The 23,212-nt window shown below is 35.3% G+C and overlaps 1 protein-coding gene across 2 annotated transcripts; it reads right to left on the reverse strand.

Annotated features, from left to right (window-relative positions):
• On the reverse strand, positions 1–22,338 carry LOC123696693 (WD and tetratricopeptide repeats protein 1). 2 transcript variants are annotated; one of them, XM_045643047.1, is made up of 13 exons: positions 21,900–22,338; positions 21,714–21,825; positions 17,061–17,239; positions 14,646–14,847; positions 13,424–13,550; positions 12,488–12,597; positions 10,675–10,905; positions 10,206–10,333; positions 9,456–9,700; positions 4,646–4,802; positions 3,614–3,782; positions 2,368–2,522; positions 1–895 (listed from the first exon to the last, which is right to left on the reverse strand). In XM_045643047.1, the coding sequence occupies exons 1-13, from the start codon at positions 22,094–22,096 to the stop codon at positions 892–894; spliced, it is 2,016 nt and encodes a 671-aa protein (XP_045499003.1). In that variant the 5' UTR covers positions 22,097–22,338; the 3' UTR covers positions 1–891. The 2 variants fall into 2 exon arrangements, with proteins under 2 accessions (XP_045499003.1, XP_045499002.1); XM_045643046.1 differs by having other exon boundaries at positions 14,634–14,847.
• Positions 22,339–23,212: the final 874 nt, after the last annotated feature.

Here is a 23,212-nt window from a genome sequence, read left to right on the forward strand (position 1 = left end):
GAGCTTCTTCTCATGAAACTGAACAACTTTTGTTCTACAACTTTGCTGAATTCGTAGAAAAAAATTTGGACTTTGTATGGAAATCGGTCAGCTGATTAGCGAAGTTTCCTTACAAAGTCCAAATTTTTTTTACGAAGCTCCTGTCTGAATTTGTCTAACGTCTTACCTTTCACCTGGTATAACGTATAAATATTGTTCATGTTAGTTTGTCAAGTGAACAGTTACTAGGAAGTTGTATGATTATGTTTTGGAGGATGTAGGATATATTTTAACTAGATTTTACAAAGTGGATATGACAGTATTGGCTGAATAACATATTTATAATATACCTATATAATAATATGCAGTGTCTAGGGTCTTCAAGTATTATTTTTAGAGTGTTTCCCTTAGGCCGGTTGCAGTTCTTCACCGACCATCAGTGCGTACGTCAGTCGCGCTTGTCGCTTGTCACGAATTGTGGAGTAATCAAATTGCATCAAATAATTAGCCGATTCGGCTAATTACTGTGTGCCATTTAACTTAATCGGTAACCGATAGTTAAAAAAAAATATTCCAAAAAAAAATCACAATTAACCACTAAATTAAATAATTTTGAGTCTTAACAAGGGCCTTTACCCTACTCTCGGTTGTGGAACTAAAATCCGAGCCAATAAAGGATCGATTTGACAAATCGTATCACCATCTCACTTGCGCACCGACATGCTGTCTCGCTCGCACGTATGCAAACCCACCGTTTTTTAAATTCGATCCATTATCGGCGCGGTGTTTAACATAAACTTAGGAATCAACATTAACGCGAAATGTTATGTTTAACAACAAATAATATAATATGTGTTTATATATAATAACTATTTACATTTGACTCGAATTCACAGGCTTGGTGAACTTTCTTTACCTGAAATAAAAAAAAAAAATAATTTACTAAAACTACCTCGTTAAAAAAAAGTGTGTGTGTACTAGTGTACACACGTAAGAAGTGAAACTTCTTTATGGCCTTATTTTCAAAAAATAATTTACTTTATGCAACTTTACAGAAATACGTCGAATCACGCGTGGTAGGGATAAGAAAAAGATGGCGCGTAACGGAAAAATGTTACACTAAATTTTTTTCCAACCCCGATAAAGAAGTTTCGCTTCTAAAAGAGATTGAGCTATGTTTTGAATTTTGTTTGACTTAAAAATTACGATATTCATCAATAGTTTGACATTAATTTACGTATGAGAAGTACTTAATAGTTACAGAAAGATTGAGAATATAAGAGTGTGTAAGACATGATGCGCGTACGCATGCGTGTGTACGTGCCGTGGCAAACGGACGATTGCATGTAGAATGGAATGTATCTTGTACTAACTTTCCGCCCGCGGCTTCGCCCGCGTTTTCAAAGAAAAACCCGCTTAGTTCCCGTTCCCGTGGGATTTCCGGGATAAAACCTATCTTATGTGTTAATACAAGTTATCCTCTATATGTGTGCTAAATTTGATTGTAATCGGTTCAGTAGTATTTGCGTGAAAGAGTAACAAACACACAGACATACACATCCTCACAAACTTTATATATGATTGTATAACTGACCGGTTGGCTTGGTTATTAGTGGCCTTGCCTTCCAAGCTAGAGGTCGTGGGATCGATTCCCACCCGGGGCAAATATTTATGTGATGAACATAGATGTTTGCTCTGTGTCTGGGTGTTAATTATCTATATAAGTATTTATTTAAAATTATATATGTATGTTTATCAGCCATCTGATTTCCATAACACAAGCGAAAGCTTAGTATGGGATCAGATCGTGCCGTGTGTGAAAAGTGTTCTGAAATATTTATTTTCTTATTAACGTCCACAGAGCGAGTAAGTGAGACGCATGTGCTCGCGCGTGTGTGCGCGTGTGTGTGTCCGCACGCATGTTTTAGAGCGCACGTATGTGTCTGTGTGTGTTTACGCGCATATGTGTGTGTTTGAGCGCGCGTCTGTGTATGAGTGCGCGCGTGTGAGCGCGCTAGCGTGTTTGTGTGTGTATATGAGTGCACTAGCGTGTTTGTGTGTGTATATGAGTGCACTAGCGTGTTTGTGTGTGTGTCTGTGCGTGCGTCTCTATGTGTGCCTGTGTGTTCGAGCATGTGTGTTGTGTGTGTGCCTGTGTGTTCGAGCATGTGTGTTGTGTGTGTGCCTGTGTGTTCGAGCATGTGTGTTGTGTGTGTGCCTGTGTGTTCGAGCATGTGTGTTGTGTGTGTGCCTGTGTGTTCGAGCATGTGTGTTGTGTGTGTGCCTGTGTGTTCGAGCATGTGTGTTGTGTGTGTGCCTGTGTGTTCGAGCATGTGTGTTGTGTGTGTGCCTGTGTGTTCGAGCATGTGTGTCTGTGTGCACACGTACGTGGCGCGGCAGACGGGCGACTGCAGGTCGCGCTCGGGCCCGCCGGCGAACGAGATGTTGAGCAGCATCGCCTCGAACGGGTCGCTGCGCATGCGCTGCTGGTTCGCAGCAGCTGCCGTCACACTGTCCACCAGCCGGGACTCTGGGCTGCCGTCCTGCAGACATACAAACGTATAGATATATGTCGGAGATCCCCACCTGATATTACCGAACGCAAGCGCACGGGCATTCAAGTGTTGGAGCTCGTGCCGAGCGGACTTGTCTGTTCGAGTCTATATCAGTCTCTATATTAGTTTGAGTTTAGATTTGCTATACAAAGTATTCATTTCAGTTCATAAATGATTTCGGATATTAGTGTCAGTGTTAGATTCCGTTTATGTCTTTTGATGCTCGAAGTTACCCAAGATGCCCAATATAGAGGATATAACCAGCCCACATAGTTTTAAAATTCAGCCGCCGGCAAAATATAAAAAAGAAAGATCATTTATTACTGCTAATCGCTTATCAGTAAATCCGGCTCGAAGGACCAAATTTACGATTTACGTTTTATTGTGAACTGCATTGGCGCATTGCTGTTGTTTGCTGATATAAAACAACTGGAACATTTTTAATGTATTTGCATAACTTACCGATTTGGCTCCACCTCTTAGATTTATATCATGTTTTAATTTTAATTTTACTGTAAATTTATTTTTATGCAGTTGTACGCAGTTCAATATCGACTCGACCAACGCACATCGATAAATCTATACTAATATTATAAAGCTGAAGAGTTTGTTTGAATGCGCTAATCTCAGGAACTATTGATCCGATTTGAAAAATTATTTCAGTGTTAGGTAGCCTATTTATCGAGGAAGGCCTAGGCTATCTATCATCTCGCTACGACCAACAGGAGCGGAGTACTGCGGGTGAAACCGCGGAGCACAGCTAGTAACCAATAATTTTATTGATATTTTTCACGACAACTGTAATAAAATCCGCAAGTATTTAAAGGAATTATCTTAATTTTGTTTTTTTTTTATTTATTTTTTTTGTTTTGTGTTTATAGTGACTTGACTCAATAATCGTGTTGTGTTATCCTGTAAATGTTTGTCACAATTGTCTTTCTTTATATTATGTACCCTAGCTCTAAGTATTGTTGTGACTGATGTTGGATGACCTAAATAGAAAGAAAGAAAGAAAGCATTTATTATATATATAAATAAATAAAATAAAATAAAAATAAAATACTCCAGTATATAAATACCTCGGATTTGGGGCTCCAGAGCCTGACGACGGCCTCAATGCCGCTGGTGGCCAGCAGGAACATGGACGGGTGCAGTTGCACGCAGTTCAGTATCGACTCGTCAGCTCGTAAACAACGCACGATGTTGCCCGAGCGACGGGACCACACGAACATCGAACCGTCGTCAGAGCTGTGGAAACGATTTAATAAAATAACTTTTAATAAATCAGGGTTAAATAAAATAAAAATTCTGTTCTCGTCCCGCCAATCTTTCTGCCTGTTTACCTTTTACCGTGGTTGCCTGGAAGAGATCACTATTAAGTGATAAGGCCGCCAAAATAGTTGTACCTACTCTGTTCTATGTTTAACTAGTTCTAAGGTTTTCATATCTGTACAACTATTAAAGAGTTAAATAAATAAATAAATAAATAAAAATGTGCGCGTGTACTAGTGTACACACGTAAGAAGTGAACCTTCTTTATGACCTTATTTTTCAAAAAATAATTTACTATATGCAACTTTACAGAAATACGTCGAATCACGCGTGGTAGGGATAAGAAAAAGATGGCGCGTAACGGAAAAATGTTACGCGTAACGAAAAAATGTTACACTAAATTTTTTTCCAACCCGATAACGATGTTTCATTTCAATAAATAAAAACTTTATTGACATATTAATGCGATTAATACTGTGTAATAATCTGTAAACAACATTTTACAAAATTGTCATTTTGGTGGCATTTTACGTCCGATCAATAAACAATTTTGGATTTTTAAAACAGCATTACAAATTCAGTTTAACAATTTTGTATCAGTCAAAAAAATCGTAAAAGTAACTTGACACTGACCAAATAGTAACCAAAAAAGGGACAAGTCGAATCCCGCTCACAATAATTTATTTTCGAAATCCCTAACAGACCTTAACCAATAAATTTTTCCAGATCTACCTATTTTTCCTGGATTTCTTCACAAATCCATCCATAATTACGTTTTCTATACTTTTCCATTATACAATATTTTTACATATTCTACCCTCAATTTGTACAATACTCACCCAGCAGCCAAGAAATTCGCATCTGGTCCTAAGAAATTTGCCTCTTTAATATCTGTAGTTGTATTACAGTGTCCCAAGAACCGATGGCTGTAGTCCAACGCGGAACTACGTAACTGCCTCTCTAGGGCACTACCGGTTTGCCCTTCCTCTTCTGACGCTGAAAGAAAACCTGATTTATAATCACTTAAACTTAAATTTTTATTAATTTTTGTAGACTTTATAATAGAAGAGCTTTTCAATCGTAAAATTACTACATAGTATAAAGCAAAGTCGCTTTCTTTGACCCTATGTATGCTTACATGTTTAAAACTACACAACGGATTTTGATGCGGTTTTTGAAGTTATACTATTAATAATATTATAGTATATATATATATATATATATATATATATATCCACGGTCCTATATTCTATATCATCCTATATTCTATATATATATATATATATATATATATATATAGATATCTCCATGGGCACTATGTTGATCAAACGTGCCATATAGTTAGTAATTATTTGATCCGTTTTCACTTGTTGATCCGGTTGGTATTTGTGGATCCATTGCCACACCACCGTCCGCACGTGGATCCGAACGGAGCCACAAGTGTCATCATCAGTAATAATAATAATTACGTGCTTTTTATACAAATCCACCTTTTTTGCGTTTTAGCTCTTGTTGATCCGATTCAAATGAGCCAATCAGAGCCCACCGAGCTCAGCCATTGGTCGCTTGCGGCCTTAGCCATTTGAAGGTTTAAAGACATTAATTCCCGTTATAGAAACGTATGTTGCCGTTCGCCTTCCATAATTTGTTCGGATCTTCGGGAGGGCAAGATAGCTAGATCGTCTATTAGGATAGTGGCGATTTGATGTTGAGATTATAATATTTGTATTTATGTTTTTATGTAGCGCTTTGCGGATGAACATACACGTATTATAAAAGTATAATTGTTTTAAATTCATTATTTTAGTGTCGTCGTAGATTTTATTTGTAGAAGTTAAAAAAGGATAGTTAAAGATAGTTTTAATGATTTTATTTTGTAAAATTTGGAGTGGCGCTAATTTATTTTTGTAAGCACTCCCCCATACTTCTATTAAACACATTAGGTGCGGCTTTACTAACGTGTTGTAGATGGTGTGGCGTAATTTATGAGGAATGCAAGAAGTAATATTACGCAGAGATCTAAGAAGTGTTGATAATTTATTTTTTAGGTGGTCGATGTGATAATTCCATTTCAGAGAGTTGCCGATTCGCAAACCTATGTATTTCTCGTGGGTTTTATGTTCTAATACAACACCGTTAATTTTAAGTGGAGCGTGTGGTGGAATAATTTTGTTATGAGCTTTGAATTTAATATAACATGTTTTAGATATGTTTATTGTTAGTAGATTGCATTGAAACCATTTATTTAATTTATTTAAATCATTTTGTGCTTGCGCTATCATATCATGTATAGAGGGACCAAAATAAAACAGACGGGTGTCATCCGCATAAAGTGTTAGGTGACCATTTAGCTTTAAATCCTGTAAATTATTAATATAAATTAAAAAAAGCAATGGGCCTAGAATCGAACCTTGTGGTATGCCACATGTAATTGGTAAGGGAATGCTATCGTGGTTATCTATTTTAACTATTTGTGATCGATTTTTTAAATACGATTTCAGCATCTAGTGCTTTACCATTAATGTTAATGGATATTAATTTCTTTATTAAAAGTTCGTGAGAAACGGTATCGAAGGCCTTTTGTAGGTCAATAAACACTCCCAAAACTATATTGTTTGCGTCAATGTTCTGTTTTATTTTAATAGTTAGGTCCATAGTCGCTGACAGAGTGTTACTTTTTGGCTTAAATCCGTATTGACGCACTGAAATAAAATTAAATGAGTCTAAATATTTTTCTAATCTCGTGTGTAAAATCTTCTCCAATATTTTTGACAATACTGGCAAAACCTAGATTGGCCTATAGTTACCAGGTTCAAAATTTGAGCCACTCTTATAGATAGGAGTTACCTTCGCTATTTTTAACGAGTCCGGAAAACGTCTTTGACTTATGGCTTGGTTAAAACAGTCGCTTAAGGTATGATTTAATTTTTCTTTGATGCATTAAATTGCTTTTGTAGTAATACCACAAGACCTGTACTACAGTTTGAATTAAGGTTATTTATAATTATATATTTTTACTGGCTTCGGTAGGTCTGAACTTATTAGTGAGGTGATTTTTTAAAATTTCGTCGTTGTCCTTAGATTTCCTCTCCTCTGAGTTATAAGATGTCGATTCTGGGAAACCAGTAAAAATTACATTTTTTTCGTGGCTCTTTCTGTCCCGTAGTTCCTTGATTAAGTTTTAATTTATATGAAGTTGATTTTTAGACGTAAAACCCGATGGATTGGCTGACTGATTTATTGATTGAAGATTTAATTCCAGTGATTTTATTTTACTCTCACCCTAGTTTATCTGGGATTCTAATTGAGAAATAGTACTCTTCAATATGTTTTGTTCAGTAATAATCATACATACTGATGACTTAATTTCATTGATTTGATTCGTATTTTGGCGAATGAAATTCAAGGATTGTTCGTTGGACGATTTAATTTCGGTAATTTGTGTTTTTACCTCAGAAATGTTTTCATGAATTTTGTTTACTATTTGTTCATTTGAGCATACATATTTTTCAAGTAATGTACTAATACGGCTCAACTCCGACCGAATATCCTTCATATCATCACTAAATCTGCAATCTTGTTTTAGCGGTTGTTAATTTGAGTATCAGTTGGCGTAGAACTCGTAGAAAACGTACTTAGCTACGATAGATCGAGATGCGATCCATCATCCACTGGCACATATTTACTCAACAATGGATAATTTGTGCAGGAATATGAGTCGTCATTTGTTTCACCTGAATCTAACATTTTAATTATTTTATCAGATTGATGTCAGAATCAGGGCAAAGGCGAACGCTACACGTCAACAAATATTATGATAATTATCTTGATATTTATCATAATATTTGTTGACGTGTATAAGGATTTCCAGAAATCCAGTGATATATTTTGATCCGTCAATACACTATCCTACACGTCAATAAATATCGTAATCCGATAGTAAATATTGACGGATCACAATATGGATCTTACGTGTAGCGTTCGCCAAAGAGTTGCCCTGATTAAAGAGGTAGGTTGTTATTTGTAGGTTGCATACTACTTGAGAATTATTATCACCGGCACTGTATGACGAAAGGTTCGTCCAAATATCTATCTTTTTAGGATTCCGTATTTTTAGTTTCACAACGTTTTCTATAAGTCTCAATTGAATTACGGTCGACTTCTTCAACTTCCATAAAACTCAGGAGATTTTTGCTAGCCCTAATTTCATATCCCCATGTCAATATCATGCAAGTGCATATAAATGGAACAGATCAACATACGACTTATGATTTGGTATATAAAACCGAGTCAAGAAGTGTTTGAGCATTTCAAAATTTGAACCGTTACTGAGTCGAGTTCGTCTAGTCTAGGCGGATTTAGCAATGTATGGAACATTATACCTAACTATAATATGTTTGTGTACGGAGCCAACAAATACTGTAGTGATTACGAAAAATTAATCTACGTTACTTAATATACAGTTTCGTTTTGTCGGATCAAATAAAGCTGTAATTTTGATAATATAAATGAATCTGATCAACATACGACTTTGGATTTGGTATATAAAACGGAGCCAACAAGTGTTTATGGGTTTCTGAATTTCGGCCGTTACGGAGTCGATTCAGTTCGAGATCTTAGCAATAAAAATGTTGAGTATATCAATTTCTCCATGAATACGTTTGGCAACATCGCCCAAAAATTTGCGCCGTTGCCACTCCGGGGAAGATCTATGCAACCGGAGTCGAGTAATATTGGGGTAAAGGTGGAGTCAGGAATGCACGAGAGTCGGGCTGGATCAACTTAGTGCCCAAGTTGGTATTTATATATATATATATATATATATATATATATATAATAGAATAGAATTTTTACGATGCGCGCGCACACCGACACCTAAATTTAACAGCATGAAGTTAGTTCTAGGTGGTATGAAAATTGATAACTATGTTCAAGTTGTATATTCTAGTATTTTTTTCCATACGCCAAAGAAGTATAACTTCTAATGCGTGTACATAAGTACACACACTTTTTTTTAATAGATAGAGTGAATGAAGAAAAAGGTTTATATGCATAATGTATTAGATTTTAGACCCAGCGGACGAGGCCGCGGGCGGAAAGCTAGTATATTATAAAATTTACCAGTACCGTTTAAGTTTAGCTTAAATCAATATACATAAAAGAAAGTCGTGTTATTATAGTACAAATAACTCAAGAACGATTGGAGTAAAATTTCAAGGTCCCGTCATGTCAATACCGTTACGAGTAAGGCGACGACTTTGGTATCATTGAATCTTGCCAGTTTCATTTCTGACACACACGCTCTTTTTTCTGTAATTTCTTTTGTTTGCATATAGAAAGAACATAGCACAGAATTATGTAGTTAAATTATTATAATTAAACGCTCTTAAAAGTTTAAGATATTTAATTTCGGCCGCTTCCTTTGTACAGTGGTTGACACGTGAGCGTGAGCACCGTGAGCACCGAGGGGTCCTGGGTTCGATTCCCAAAGAAAAAAAAATGTCTCGGTCTGGCAGGACACAGAAGGCTGATCGCCTACTTGTCCCTAAAGAAAATCGATCAGTGAAACAGATGTATAATGCATCTGGCCCTTACCCCACTAGGGGACATGGGACTTCACGTTTAACAGTTTATGAACTACTCCCATACCTTCATCTGGCTGCGTTTCCATCGACTCCAGGGCCACATTGATATCCTTCTGCAGCAGAAACACCGCATGGCTGGTCGCGTGTTTCGGGAACTTGTCCTTAAAGTACAGCAGGCACTCGTGGGCTTCTCTAGCTCGCTTGAGGTCCATCAGACCCTTTGCGAGACGGAAGTGAGACTTCACGTGGTTGGCGTCCAGTTTTATTGCCTTGTAGCAGTCTCGGATCGCCGCGTATGTATCGCCGGACCTTGGAATTCAAATTCAAAATAAACAAGAATTGATTTCATTACATAGTATAAAACAAAGTCGTTTTCTCTGTCCCTATTTCCCTATGTCTCTTAGTATGCTTAAATCCTTAAAACTACGCAACGGATTTGGATGCGGTTTTTTTAATAGAGTGATTCAAGAGGAAGGTTTTAGTATATAATTTATTAGGTTTTAGACAAAGCGGGCGAAGCCGCGAGTGGTAAGCTAGTATTTTATAAAATACCCTCGTAAAATCAAACAACTAAATGGGCTGCTGTACTGTTTTTACATCTGTCAACAAGTATGTTGTCTAGAATATGGCAAGTTTTTTTCAATTACTCTTCTTCTTTGTCTTGACTGGGAATCGAACCCAGTACCACATTTATACCACTTTAACCAAGGTACCAAAACAATATATGAGGTATTTTAATTTTTAAGCTTTCTTTCGCTTATAAATATTTTGAAAAAACATTTCAAATAAATTACAAGTAATAAAAAACACTCACCATCCCCTCCTCATAAGCGCGGCCGCTCTGTTCGAATACAAAATGGCGCAGTTCGGACACTCCGATATGGCGACATTGTACAATTCCACTGCGGCTGAATAATTGCTCCTGTTTACTAGCTCGTTGGCCTAAAAAGTGAAGAAAATATAAGAATCAACAATCAAAATTGATTCATAATCCATTGATATAGGGTTCATTATCGTGTTGTATAAGCGGAAAATCGAGAAACAATGGATATCAAACAAAACTGATACTTCTTACTATGGTCATAAAGTTTATATTTGATATAGACTTTACACGGAAACAAAATACATATTGGCATTCAATACATTTTCAATGTTTTTTTTGCCAGAGCAAGCAAAGTGTGCTATCTAAAATGGTCACCAAAAAAAAAATTAATTTTTAGTTGATAATAATATTTAAAAGTGAAATATTTAACAAAAATAGCAGAAATAAATAATTCTCTCACCATTTCCTTCATCTGTTGCACTTTTTCCGGCAACTGTTGATCCACGGTACCGTTGCTGCCTTCAATAACGGTACCGTTATTGGTACCGTTTTTGGTATCACTTGTACCGTTTTTGGTGTCGTTTTTCGTACCATTCTTGGCTTCACCCTCGCGGTACCCGTGATTGTGTTGGATTATGAAACTCTCTACGAATACTGGCCGCCTGGCTGAGTTTATGTCGTATAAGTATATCTAAAAATATTACATACATTAAGAGGGCTTATTCAATTTAACGCAAGTCAAAATCTCCGCGATCTATTACGATAGATCGCGGCTTGCGCTATCCTTTTACTATGAACAGCATAGGTCCACAGGAGAGCGCCGAGCAACATGTCCTCTCTCTGGAAAGGCTCGCTGCCGACTGATTTTAATCGGGTCGCGCGCAGTGTTTTATAGTACTTTAAAAAAAATTGTAGAAAAATAATAGAGGTACCTTAGTTGATTTTTTAAATTTTATCTTATAAGTAAGACGTTCTTTTATTGCAATATGTAAAAATTATATTAAACTAAGTCAAATATCTTGCTGAAAATAATCATTTTGTCGACTATAATTTCTAAAAAAATTCACATTGTTCGGATTTTAATTTCGTAAGTTAGGAGTCCAAAATAAAAAAATCTTTTAACTAACTATTTTAATAAGGATTTTTGCAGTTAGTTAAAAAAAATTGTGTGTTAGATCTGTCAGCGATTTCAGATATTTTTAGCTTCGAAATTGACACTAAAAGCGAAATCAAGTAATCATCGGCTCAGTTATCTTGATGGTATTCACAAATACTGTATTAATTGAAAAAAACTCTTAACTAACTATATAGACAATAAAATTTCCTAAAATTATTAGTAATTCATATGTTTGTAAGATAAGTGGTTGATGGACAATCTGGTTTGAAAAATCACATATTTGAGCCAAACAGCGCACGGACCGCGTACACGGCCTTAATTCTCTGTCAACTTTATGGTTAGGGAGCCAGGTGCAAATTTGGTTAATTATTTCCTCTCAAGAGATAATTCGTCAGACGCATCAGAGTATAGTATTATAAAGCCTCGTGAACGTCAGCTGGCGCTCGGTTGGGGGGGGGGGGGGGGTGAGCGGTTGTAGTCTCCCACGCACGTAGGAAAAAAAAATACATTCATTCATTTCCTCTCAGCTAAAAATTTGTCAAATTGTAGCTAACCCAATATCTCAACGAAAAAAAATAATCAGCTGGTTACAACATGGTGTATTATACGTCAGCTGGTGTCTGTGGACCATTAGACGTCGACAATAAAAGATTCCAAATAAAAATATTTTGTATATTATTCTAGTGACTTATATACCTTCATATCAAACTTTATGGAAACGTTTTTAACCGACTTCAAAAAAAAGGAGGAGGTTATCAATTCGGCCGGTATATTTTTTTTATTTTTTTTTATTTTTTATGTATGTACACCGATTACTCCGAGGTTTCTGAACCGATTTACGTGATTCTTTTTTTGTTCGATGCGGGATGGTGTCGAATTGGTCCCATAAAAATTTTATTCGGATAGGCCCAGTAGTTTTTATTTTATGAGCATTTTTGTCTGTAGGTATTTGTAAATTTTGCAAGTGCAAGTTTGAAGTCGGTTGTTTTTAACGCAGTTATCACTTGTTTGTGTTTAAAGTTACAACATTCAATGAAATTATAGCTTAGATTGTGAAAAAAAGTAAAAATGAGCGATATTATATATGTACATTTTAAAGTATAACATTTATAATTATTTAATTTATCACTAAAATACGTAAATTAAAATAACTAACTTGTTCAGATCCCAAATTGACGAGCAACTCGTTCCCATCGTGGCTGAAAGCGATGTACGTGACCGCTTTCTTTGGATACGTGTGGTCGTTCGGCTCCATTGATAAGTGACCTGCAAAATTGGGTAAAATTAAAATTCTTCAAAAAGCGTTTATTCTGCTATTATTAAATATATCAAATATAAAAAGAATATCGATGGTTCACGACGAATACTCATTCAACACAAAACTGCACAAATAATGAATAGCTACAGTTTAATACGCCTAATCCATACTAATATTATAAATGCGAAAGTAACTAACTATGTCTGTCTGTCTGTTACTCAATCACGCCTTAACTACTGAACCATTTTGCATGAAATTTGGTATGGAGATATTTTGATACCCGAGAAAGGGCATAGGATAGGTTTTGTCCCGGAAATTCCACGGGAACGGGAACTATGCGGGTTTTTCTTTGACAGCGCGGGCGATGCCGCGGGTGGAAAGCTAGTCTTTTTATAATATCTAAAAAACAAGAGTTTTTAACAATTCTCAGTAACTCTTACTTCTTTCTCTATTTCTATATCTCTCTCTCTTCTACCATATATTTCTATAATTATATTTACTTTTCTATATCAATACTAGCTTTCCGCCGGCGGCTCCGCCCGCGGTTTCAAAGAAAAACTCGCATAGTTCCCGTTCCCGTGGAAATTCCGGGATAAAACCTATCCTATATTACGCATGGATAATGTAGCTTTCGAATGGTGAAAGAATTTTTAACATCGGTCCAGTAGTTTATGAGCCTATTAATTACAATCAAACAAACAAACAAAGTTTTCCTCTTTATAATATTAGTGTAGATATCTCTCTCTCCAACTGTCTGTCTTTCTCCTTCAATCTCTTCTATATTCCTCTCTCTCTCCAACCATCTCTTTCTCCTCCCATCTCTATCTCACTCACCAGGCGCAAAGTACTGCACAGCCGCTCTCGGTATATTGTTGTCGGGATCGCCGTGTCCCGCGCGGGAACATCGCACGTTCTGCCGCTCCCACATCAGCCGAGACATTGGCGCGTTCATTTGGAAGTCCTGTAAAATGTTATTTTTGTTAAGGGGAAGCTCCCTAAATTTTATGTGAATTTGCATTAATATTCTGAAACAGGCACACATACAATCAACAATACAAGACAGTTACGTAATTGTAACATTTTCGCTCGATTCATTTTTTATTCAAAAATTATGCCTTTTTTAAGGATTATTACATTTTTTTTTAAGATTTACTTGGACTTTATGTCTAAAATAAATGTTAACAGTAAGAAAATAGAGTTTACTATCGAACCCCAAGATATTTTTTCTCTAGATCAATTATTACTTTAGTTATAAACGAAATAAGACTTGAGACTTACTTTTCGAGCTCGAACGCGATCAAAGAGCGCACGCGAAATTCAACTTTATTACGGCTGTATTAGCGTCTAGTACCGTTACCGGTCTCTCAGTGCCAGAAATGAGAAAGAGAGCCTCCTCTTAAATATGTTTGTTAGTATTAGGACCGATTTCAATTCTTGGTTAAAACTTATCCATCTAAGTATTAAATAATAATATAAAAAATGTCGCTCTGTAAAATATCAAGTCGATAAACGTTTTCATAAAATGTAATTAGACGAATAAGGTTTAACCAACGATTGAAATAGACCCTAAATAGAATATAGTGTGCACATTGGACGAGCGGTGGAATATTGAGAAGATTGTTTAAATACAGAATCAATATTGATACATGACCTCTGTAACTTCAAAAAATATATTATGCATTGACATACTATAAACAATTAGATTCACAATCCAAGCGGCGTTGCATAATAAATCTTTGCAATTAACACCTTTTTGCATTGAAATAACGTTCAAAGTCCATTGTATACACAAAACTCTGCCCAATACACAGAGGCAGATTTTCTAACAATTTTTTACGCATGTTTTAGGGTCGATTTTTCAATGCTTGGATAAAACTTATTCGTCGAATAATGTATAAAACTACCATTTTAAAAAAGTATTCTAATTGCCCGTATTTGACAGTTTACGTGACATTTTAATATTATCGTGTTACTTTATTGGACGGATAAGTTTTATCCAAGCATTGAAAAATCGGCCCTTAAATAAATAAAACACCTCGCTCACCGCATCACCAACCTGCAATCTGCCCAGCTTGATCATCCTCGTATCGTACAATCTCACATAGAAGTCGTTAGCTCCAACTGCCAACTGGTATGGGCGACGTGGGTTCACAGCCACGCACTTTGCCTCCGCGTACCGGCCCATGTGGTTGAGCAGATTTACGAGAACGTTTGCGCAATCCGAGTTGCAACGGTGCGGCATGCGCAGATCGTGCTGGCTGTCGTCAAAAATGAAGCATGATTTTACTTTTTTTCTGAATTAAGATTGATTTGATTACGGTTAGAGAAAGCTTATCTATACTAATATAATGAAGAGTTTGTTTGTTTGAACGCGCGAAACTCGGGAACTTCTGGTCCGATTACAAAAATTCTTTCGGTGTTAGATAGCCCATTTATCGAGGAAGGTATAGCCTCTTCGATAAATGGGCTAATATCATCTCGCTAAGACCAGCAGGAGCACAGATATTTTTGTCATTAAAAAGGGAGTGCCAATATTTACGGATTGAGAAAGTAACGCAAACCTTTAGTTTTGGGATTGATATCTAAATAGGAACAAATTTAGTGCAATAAACACTAACACAAATCATATATTGAAATATCATGTAAAATATACCATCCCGTATATTGGGACCCAACATTATTTCTATGAAAAAATAGTAATTTGGAAATAAACAAGAATGCATAAGGTATTCTATAAATGGAATACAATATACATCCTGACAACATTACTGATCGCGCTGATAAGTCCCAAGGCAAAGGTTTCCTATGCACAAAACGTATTTATAAGCACTAGACCTTTGAACTTCAGCATTTAAATAGAGCTCTTACTTACGTTTGCAAAACGCATTGAAAAATATTCCTTTTAAAATCATAGTTAGTTTTAATACTAAGAAAATACTATAGGCATTTGCGTAGTAATACAAAAATTATAGATAAATAAATCATCGTCATTGGCTGTGCCATTTGTCTGTATAAGTTACATTCTTGCCAAGTATTATCGAAATCCGTTCAGTGGTTTTCCCATGAAAAACAACAAACATGCATCTATTAAAGGCTTCTGAATTAGGTTTAATTTAAAGTGAATCTATTGAAATCGCGCAATTGAAATGTACACAACACTAACCATTGGGTGATTGTAAAATCTGTCAAGGTTTTATTTATTTTTCAATCTAGTATATAGAAGATACTACATAGCCTATTTCTGACCCTCAATCAGTGTTGATCGTTACTGTGTACTATAATTCGATTAAATCATGCAGCAACAATGAAAGGTCAAATGCCTATCTAGGGCGTATGCAACTAAGGGTTAATGCATGGATGACGTCATAATAGCCACACTCAAATGTAAACTTCTAGTTCGCTTTTCACTTTGTTTTATATATATAGTATTCGGATAATAAGTAACCTATAAGAAACTAGCTTTCCACCCGCAGCTTCGCCCGCGCAGTCAAAAAAAAACCCGCATAGTTCCCGTTCCCGTGGGATTTCCGGAATAAAACCTATCCTATTTCCCGGGGTAAAAAGTAGCCTATGTCCTTTCTCGGGTATCAAAATATCTCTATAATACCAAATTTCATGCAAATTGGTTCAGTAGTTAAGGCGTGATTGAGTAACAGACAGACAGACAGAGTTACTTTCGCATTTATAATATTATTTATTTATTTATTTATAACACTTTATTGCACAAACAAAAATTAGGACAAAATAACATTAAAATACAAAAGAAAGGCATAGTTTGTACAAGAGGCGGTCTTATTGCTGAGCAGCAATCTCTACCAGGCAACCTGATGGGAAAGGAAATGTATGTCATAAGGCAGAGCAATATTGTAATGTTATATTTGAAGTTGCTAATATATATTTTTTTTTTTTTTTTTTTTATGTATATTAGTATGGATTTCAAGCTCAACCAGGAAATCAATATTCCTCATTCTATCTTCATCGGCCCTTTTGGGCAGCGTTGGCCGAATAGTGGCAATCACGATAGTGTAGAGGACCTAAATATCTATGATCGGCCATTATTGTAGAAGTTTATTTATAATCACCGCAAACATCGACAATCATTTGTTGGGCCAACGCTGCCCATTGTGAAGATGGCCCATTACTTATTTTGTTATTAAGCTATTTCATAGCTTCTATGGCGGGCCTTGAGCGCGGGGACCGAATCGAGAAATTCCGTAACGAAAAAACCTCACGCTCCCCACTCCGACGGGAGGAGGTGTGGCTTGCAGGCATAGCATGCAATAGCTTTACCGCGGCAGTCCCCGAGTGCCACACTTGTTTTTTTTTAATTTTTCTGATAACTGGTGTGGCATTACCTGTTAAAAAATTTCGGCTTGACGTCGACTTCTAGAACACCCTGTATACTGCATATGCCGACATACAATACTTTACAGTTCACAATATCAAAAAACAAAATACTCTAAACACTCACAGAACCAATCCGTCCTCGCCGGCAGACCACAGCAAGTGTGGTTTGTCCGGTGCAACCGCCAGCCTCTTCACCCTGCCGCTGTGACAAGCGCACTCTAGTAGAGACGTCCCTCCGCACACGTTGCGCGCACGAACTGATCCGTCCGCCGCGCATGTTGCTACTATGTCCGATGAGAGGAACTGGAAAAGGCAAAACATTTGTGAGGAATTGATAAATTTGGAGCAATATTGAGTGGATAGTTTTAAAGAATGTGGGTAGATGTATAAAATAGAGTAGATGTAAAAAATAACATTTTGCATTCACGCGAATAGACACGTGTGGCTAAATTATCTGATAAGAGGAACTGGAAAATACAAAATATATTTGTTTGAAAAGGTAACTGGTAAAAACACAAACATTTATTTATTTTACTGGCTTCTTTCACATGCAATGGATGGAATGAAATGTTTATCATAAAATTAATATGGGTTGAAAAACCAAAAAGTCAGAACATTAAATCCACAGTTTTATATACTGCATAAATCATACACCATTTTTCTCTTGAATATATAAAACATGCAGTCAGAAATCTCAAATTCCGGTGGAATTTATCAATGAGGCAATTAAAATCAAAAACATAATTAAGGTATTATCTGTGCAATTTATAGATATCATTAATGAAGATGTTTCAATTTATTATGTCATATAGCTGATACAAAACATTTTAATAATTTGTAAACAAAACTTGATGTTTTGATATACTCATGTGTCATACTTATATTTATCAAGAGTACACATTTACACATTATCCAATTATGAACTACTAGCTTTCCGGCCGCGGCTTCGCTCGCGTTTTCAAAGAAAAACCCGTTCCCGTAGGATTTTCGGGATAAAACCTATCCTATGTCCTTTCTCGGGTATCAAAATATCTCTATACCAAATTTCATGCAAATTGGTTCATTATTTAAGGCGTGATTGAGTAACAGACAGACAGACAGACAGAGTTACTTTAGCATTTATAATATTAGTATGGATGGAAAGCAGAAAATCAATAATAACAAAGAAAATACATAATAAAGGTTAAATTATTTTAATCAAACCAATAGGACAAGTATTTTATATATCAAATAGTTTTTATTGAGTCCAATTGAAAAATAATGTTTCCCTTGCACTAGAGTATGCATATACATAAACCAGCTGTGCCGCGTGGTTTCACCCGCATTGCTCCAGTCCTGTTGGTCTTAGCGTGATGATATATATAGCCTATAGCCTTCCTCGATAAATGGGCTATCTAACACCAAAAGAATTTCTCAAATCGGACCAGTAGTTCCTGAGATTAGCGCGTCAAACAAACAAACTCTTCAGCTTTATAATATTAGTAAGTATAGATGAGTATATTTTTCTTAGTTATTCTAATTCTCTTATCTTATTTTGTGTCTAGATTTGTGTGAAATGTCAAGGATTCTTTTCTTATTGACTAACAAACAACTTCCTAATCTTGATGTTAATTTTTATTGTAAATATTTGTATATTTTTATTTCAAAAGGTAGTTGTAAAAGATACAGATAATTTACTAATATTAAAAAACAGTTGCCAAGCAAAATAACATAATATGAACAATATTTTTAGGATATGATAACGCCGTCCCGGGAGAATAAAATGATAACTGCAAAAACACATATTCAGGAAAAATAAAAAACCGATAATTGAATATAACTTGCCAAGCAATAGACGTAGAGAGATAAAAACGGCTCAGTGCTAGCTAATTTTTTAACCTTTTATTATGTTTCAAAATAGTTTTAATAATTTAATCAGAACTGAAGATAATTAAAATTTAAAAAGTTAGTAGCATAAAGCATTTGACTGATGTCTAGATTTACTAATACACAGTTATCATTAGAACTTTTATTTTGGGGTTTTTAATAAAACAATATTAGAGTAATAAACTATTATTATATTAAAAATGAACACAATAAAAAATTAAAAAGTAATAAGAATCAGTCTTCCTAATCATCATCGTGATCATAATGTGTACATGGTCATACAAATGATACCCTCACTGGTATCCTCACTGTACCATCACAGTATATATTTAATAATATTTTATATGTACACAAAAACGCAGACTTACACACAAGAGTAGGAGATAGACACTGTTATGGCACAAGGAACAGAAATAAAATTGAAATGCCATTTTACCGGTTAGCTAAAGTTAAAAATTCATTTATGGGTCAAGGTATACTTTTTTACAACAAAATTCCTCATAGTATTAAAGAGTTTAGTAGTGCTAAATTTAAGAATTATGTAAAAAACGTCTTAGTTCAGAGAGCCTATTACAGCATTAAGGAATATATGGAAGATAAAAACCCATGGAGGGTTGTCGCGTGAGAACCGCAGGACAGTTCTTTGGCATATTATGATGTACGGTTACTTACATATTTTGTAAAATTAAATTGTAATACTGAAATGATTTAAAAGAGCAACTATGGAGTTTCTTGCCGATTCTTCTCCATAGATACTGCTTTCCGAATCGGTGGTAAATGATAAAAATATGTATTGACGTTTCAAAAGTGCTTCTCGAAGAAGTCTAATTGAATAAATAAATGTTTGAGTTTGAGTTTGAAATGGCGCCAAAACATATTTTTACGAGAATAAAATGATGATAAGCATTCGTCATTATTTCGCAGATTCGTTTTTCCGAGAATATTATTGTAAAAGTTATTATCACATAAAGAGTAAAGAAACTTTTTCACTATCATTATACTATCTTTTTTTGTTCATTATACTATCTATGTTCTGGGAAAAAGCAGTGAATAACGTAACGGCACCGGTTTCCGACTAGCCTCCTCTATCCGACCATTTTGATTTTTATTTGATAAAACGTTTAAAATACGCGCGACACTCGTGAAACTGAAGGCTTTCGATCCAATCACTTATCGTACGTCATCTGTCCAAAATTGGGTTTCAAATTTTAACCGACATTTCGTCAATCCAAGAAAAGCTAGGCGAGGGTGTAGTTTGTATTGAATTGAATGCGAAAAAAACATAAAACGGTGAAAATAAACATTTGGATTTTTACGCTAAATACTCTGGTAAGTTTGTGGTTAATTTACTTTGAACGTTTTATTGGTGTTTTAAATTATTAATTTTAAAATATACATGCAAAGATAGCGTGTTTTTATAGGTTTTTTTGGACAAATAATTATGGACGGAATGAGGAGCTTTTCAAAATAACAACATTCCGAAATCCGACCGAATCGGTCGGTAAACGGAATTTCGCACTTTGTAAAAGAAGGTAATTATCTATTATGCATGTTGTTTTGTGGAGGTTTCGTATTAAGTTATTTATTCTAAACGCTATGCTTACATACCACACCTGTATGCGACCAATGCTAACTTTAATGGATTATTTGTAATATACGTTTTAACTGACACTCTTTTTTGATTTTTTTGTTATTCATTTACAAAGATCGGTCTGGTTTAAAACCCCTATATTTTACGTTTATGACACATAATTGCATAACTACGAAATTGTGAGATCTTTATAAGTGTACATATGAAATAGAAATGAACTAAAAATGAATATCAATTTCGGTTTAGAGGCTTTATTACGCAAATTTAGGTTTGGTCGGAATCTAGGTGCGATATATTTCCCTGTTTCCGTCCAACTGGGTTGCTTTTGCTTGCGCTGTGCTTGAGTGAAATTGCATGCGTTTATTTCAGGTCATCATGGTCATCTTTTGGTGAAATGGATTTTAGAATTGGGCAAAGTAGTCAATGGGACATTCTAATTTAGTGTGGATGACCAGTGAGGCATTTTATGAGTTTGAGTTTGAGTAAATGTAATTTTAAACTACTACAGTCTAACATAGAGTTAGTTTTTGTTATTATAATAAATGCTCAAATATTATTTAAAACTAGCGGTCCGCCCCGGCTTCGCCCGTGGTACATATTTAAAATATCTCTCCATGAGAACCATCCTCGTACTTCAAGTAATATAATAAAAAAAGAATTATCGAAATCGGTCCACGCGTGATGCAGTGAAAAGACGAAACGGGTTTTTACGAATTTCCATTGTATTTCTATTATCATAAAGTTGATTTTAGTAGAAAATATTTGACTGGTCGGAATCTAGCTACTCAGTGGTCGGAAACACGTGTATTTGTACTCAGTCGGTCGGAAAATGGTGCTTTCAGTTAATTTCCAGTCGTGACAGTTAAAATCCAAATTTAGGTAATAAAAAGCCAATATGAAATACAATTATGTGCATATTTTAAAATATTAGTTCGTAATCTTTCATAATATCATTTTTTCTTATGACCTCTAGAGTATTTAATTTATCTTTTAAAGGATTCATTTAGCCGTATCAATCAGTGGTCGGTATTCGGTGCCATTACGTTACTATTGTTATATCTTATAACTTTGTGGTAATGGCAGTTATCATTTTATTCTCCAGGGACGGCGATAATACAAATAATATATATTACAATCAATTTCCACTTATACATAAATTAGTTGTTTAAAGCTGCTAATTTATTATAATGACATATTTTGTTAATTAAATGGGAAAAATAATACATCTACAATTAAGTCACCATTTTACTGAATAATAAAGCAAGCAACATTTTTAAAGTACACATTGAATGAATTACAGAAATACATATATCCACTAACCTTTACAGAAAATATGTTCCCTGTGTGTCCTGTTGTTATATTGTGAAGTTGCTTATACCGAAAGGGATCCCACAGGATTACGTGAAGATCATCAGACGCGGAGGCCAAAACACTACGACGCAAATGCACGTATTAGTACACATTCTTTGAAATATAACGCACTCCGTAGATTATACAAATACTTACGATCCATCTTTACTCCATTCAAGGCAGTTCACACATCCCATATGCCCATGAAGCTCGCTTTCTAGACCTAATCTGTCTATCATACTACGAGTCACAAGAAGTCGGTTCTGGAATTTACGACCAATGTCCCCGCGCTCCCGGGCCATGGTCAGCCCCAGCGTCCCCTGCATCCAGGCCGGCTCCTCTCTCCTCCCCATGGCAGTGATTTCTTCACAAACTTCGATAAATCATCACAATCTGAACGTATTACTAACTACCTACGGCTCAATCTATTTATAGTTATAAGCATTTCCCGAGTCCTAACTGAGTAAAATACATAAGATTATGTACAGTACAAAGCTTTATAACACTAAACTTCTATTTATCTAGTTTAAAGAACAATGAAAAAAGGTTTTTCACTTCAGAGATTTTCTTTCGAAATATGCAGAGCTGTCAAACAGCTGTCGTTATTGCCAGTGCCATATTGTTTTGTATTTTACTAATATTGCTTGTCTATTCTTTTCAATTAATTTAACATTTTTAAATACGCCCGATTCGAGTTATATTTAAAATATATTTATAAAAAAGTGTAAAATTAACATTTTAATCTAATTAAGTGTTTAATTATAAATAAAGATTGTATTCAAAAGATTTTTTAGTTAACCCTAGAAGCCTAATCTACGCCTGCGAGGCGTACACGATTTCGAATATCGGATGTCTCTTTTTAACGGTTAAAGCTAGTGCGTCGTCCTCTTTAGTTATCTCAGTGGTCAACGGGAGCTAGAGGACGGTGCCTGTATCATTAAGGTAAGTCCCGCCATTTTTGATTTATCGAAGTGTTGCACGCCTGCGAGACGTATGTTTAGGCTTTGTGTAACTTTCAACTAAGTGATGATAAAGATTAAGTGATTTTACTTTTGATTGTTTTTCGTGTATTTTATATCTTTTTTCGGCATTGTTCCAGTTATAAATATGTTACGGTCAAATATATTCAATAAAGACGACATTATCACAATTTTCAACGGAGAAGACAGTCCTCACGAGGATTCAGATTCCAAAGTTGAGGATGACCAGATTATCGACGACGTTCAAAGTGAAGACGAAAATTATGAGGTGTCTGAATTCGTTGCGTCATTTCAAGAATCTGAGCCCTCTAAAGAAACTAATCCAACCATGAATGTCAAAATTAGAGTGTATATAAATGTAAAAAATCTGTGTATGGCGGGCACAAGGTGTATTTATGTGTAGTCTATTCCTAAAGTTAATCTAGTCCTCTAAAGACTGGTTAGTTGTAATGTTTGATCTAAAAATATATAATTAGCGTAAAAAAATTG

This window comes from Colias croceus, chromosome 13 (genome assembly GCF_905220415.1).
Source record: "Colias croceus chromosome 13, ilColCroc2.1".
NCBI classification, from domain to species: domain Eukaryota; kingdom Metazoa; phylum Arthropoda; class Insecta; order Lepidoptera; family Pieridae; genus Colias; species Colias croceus.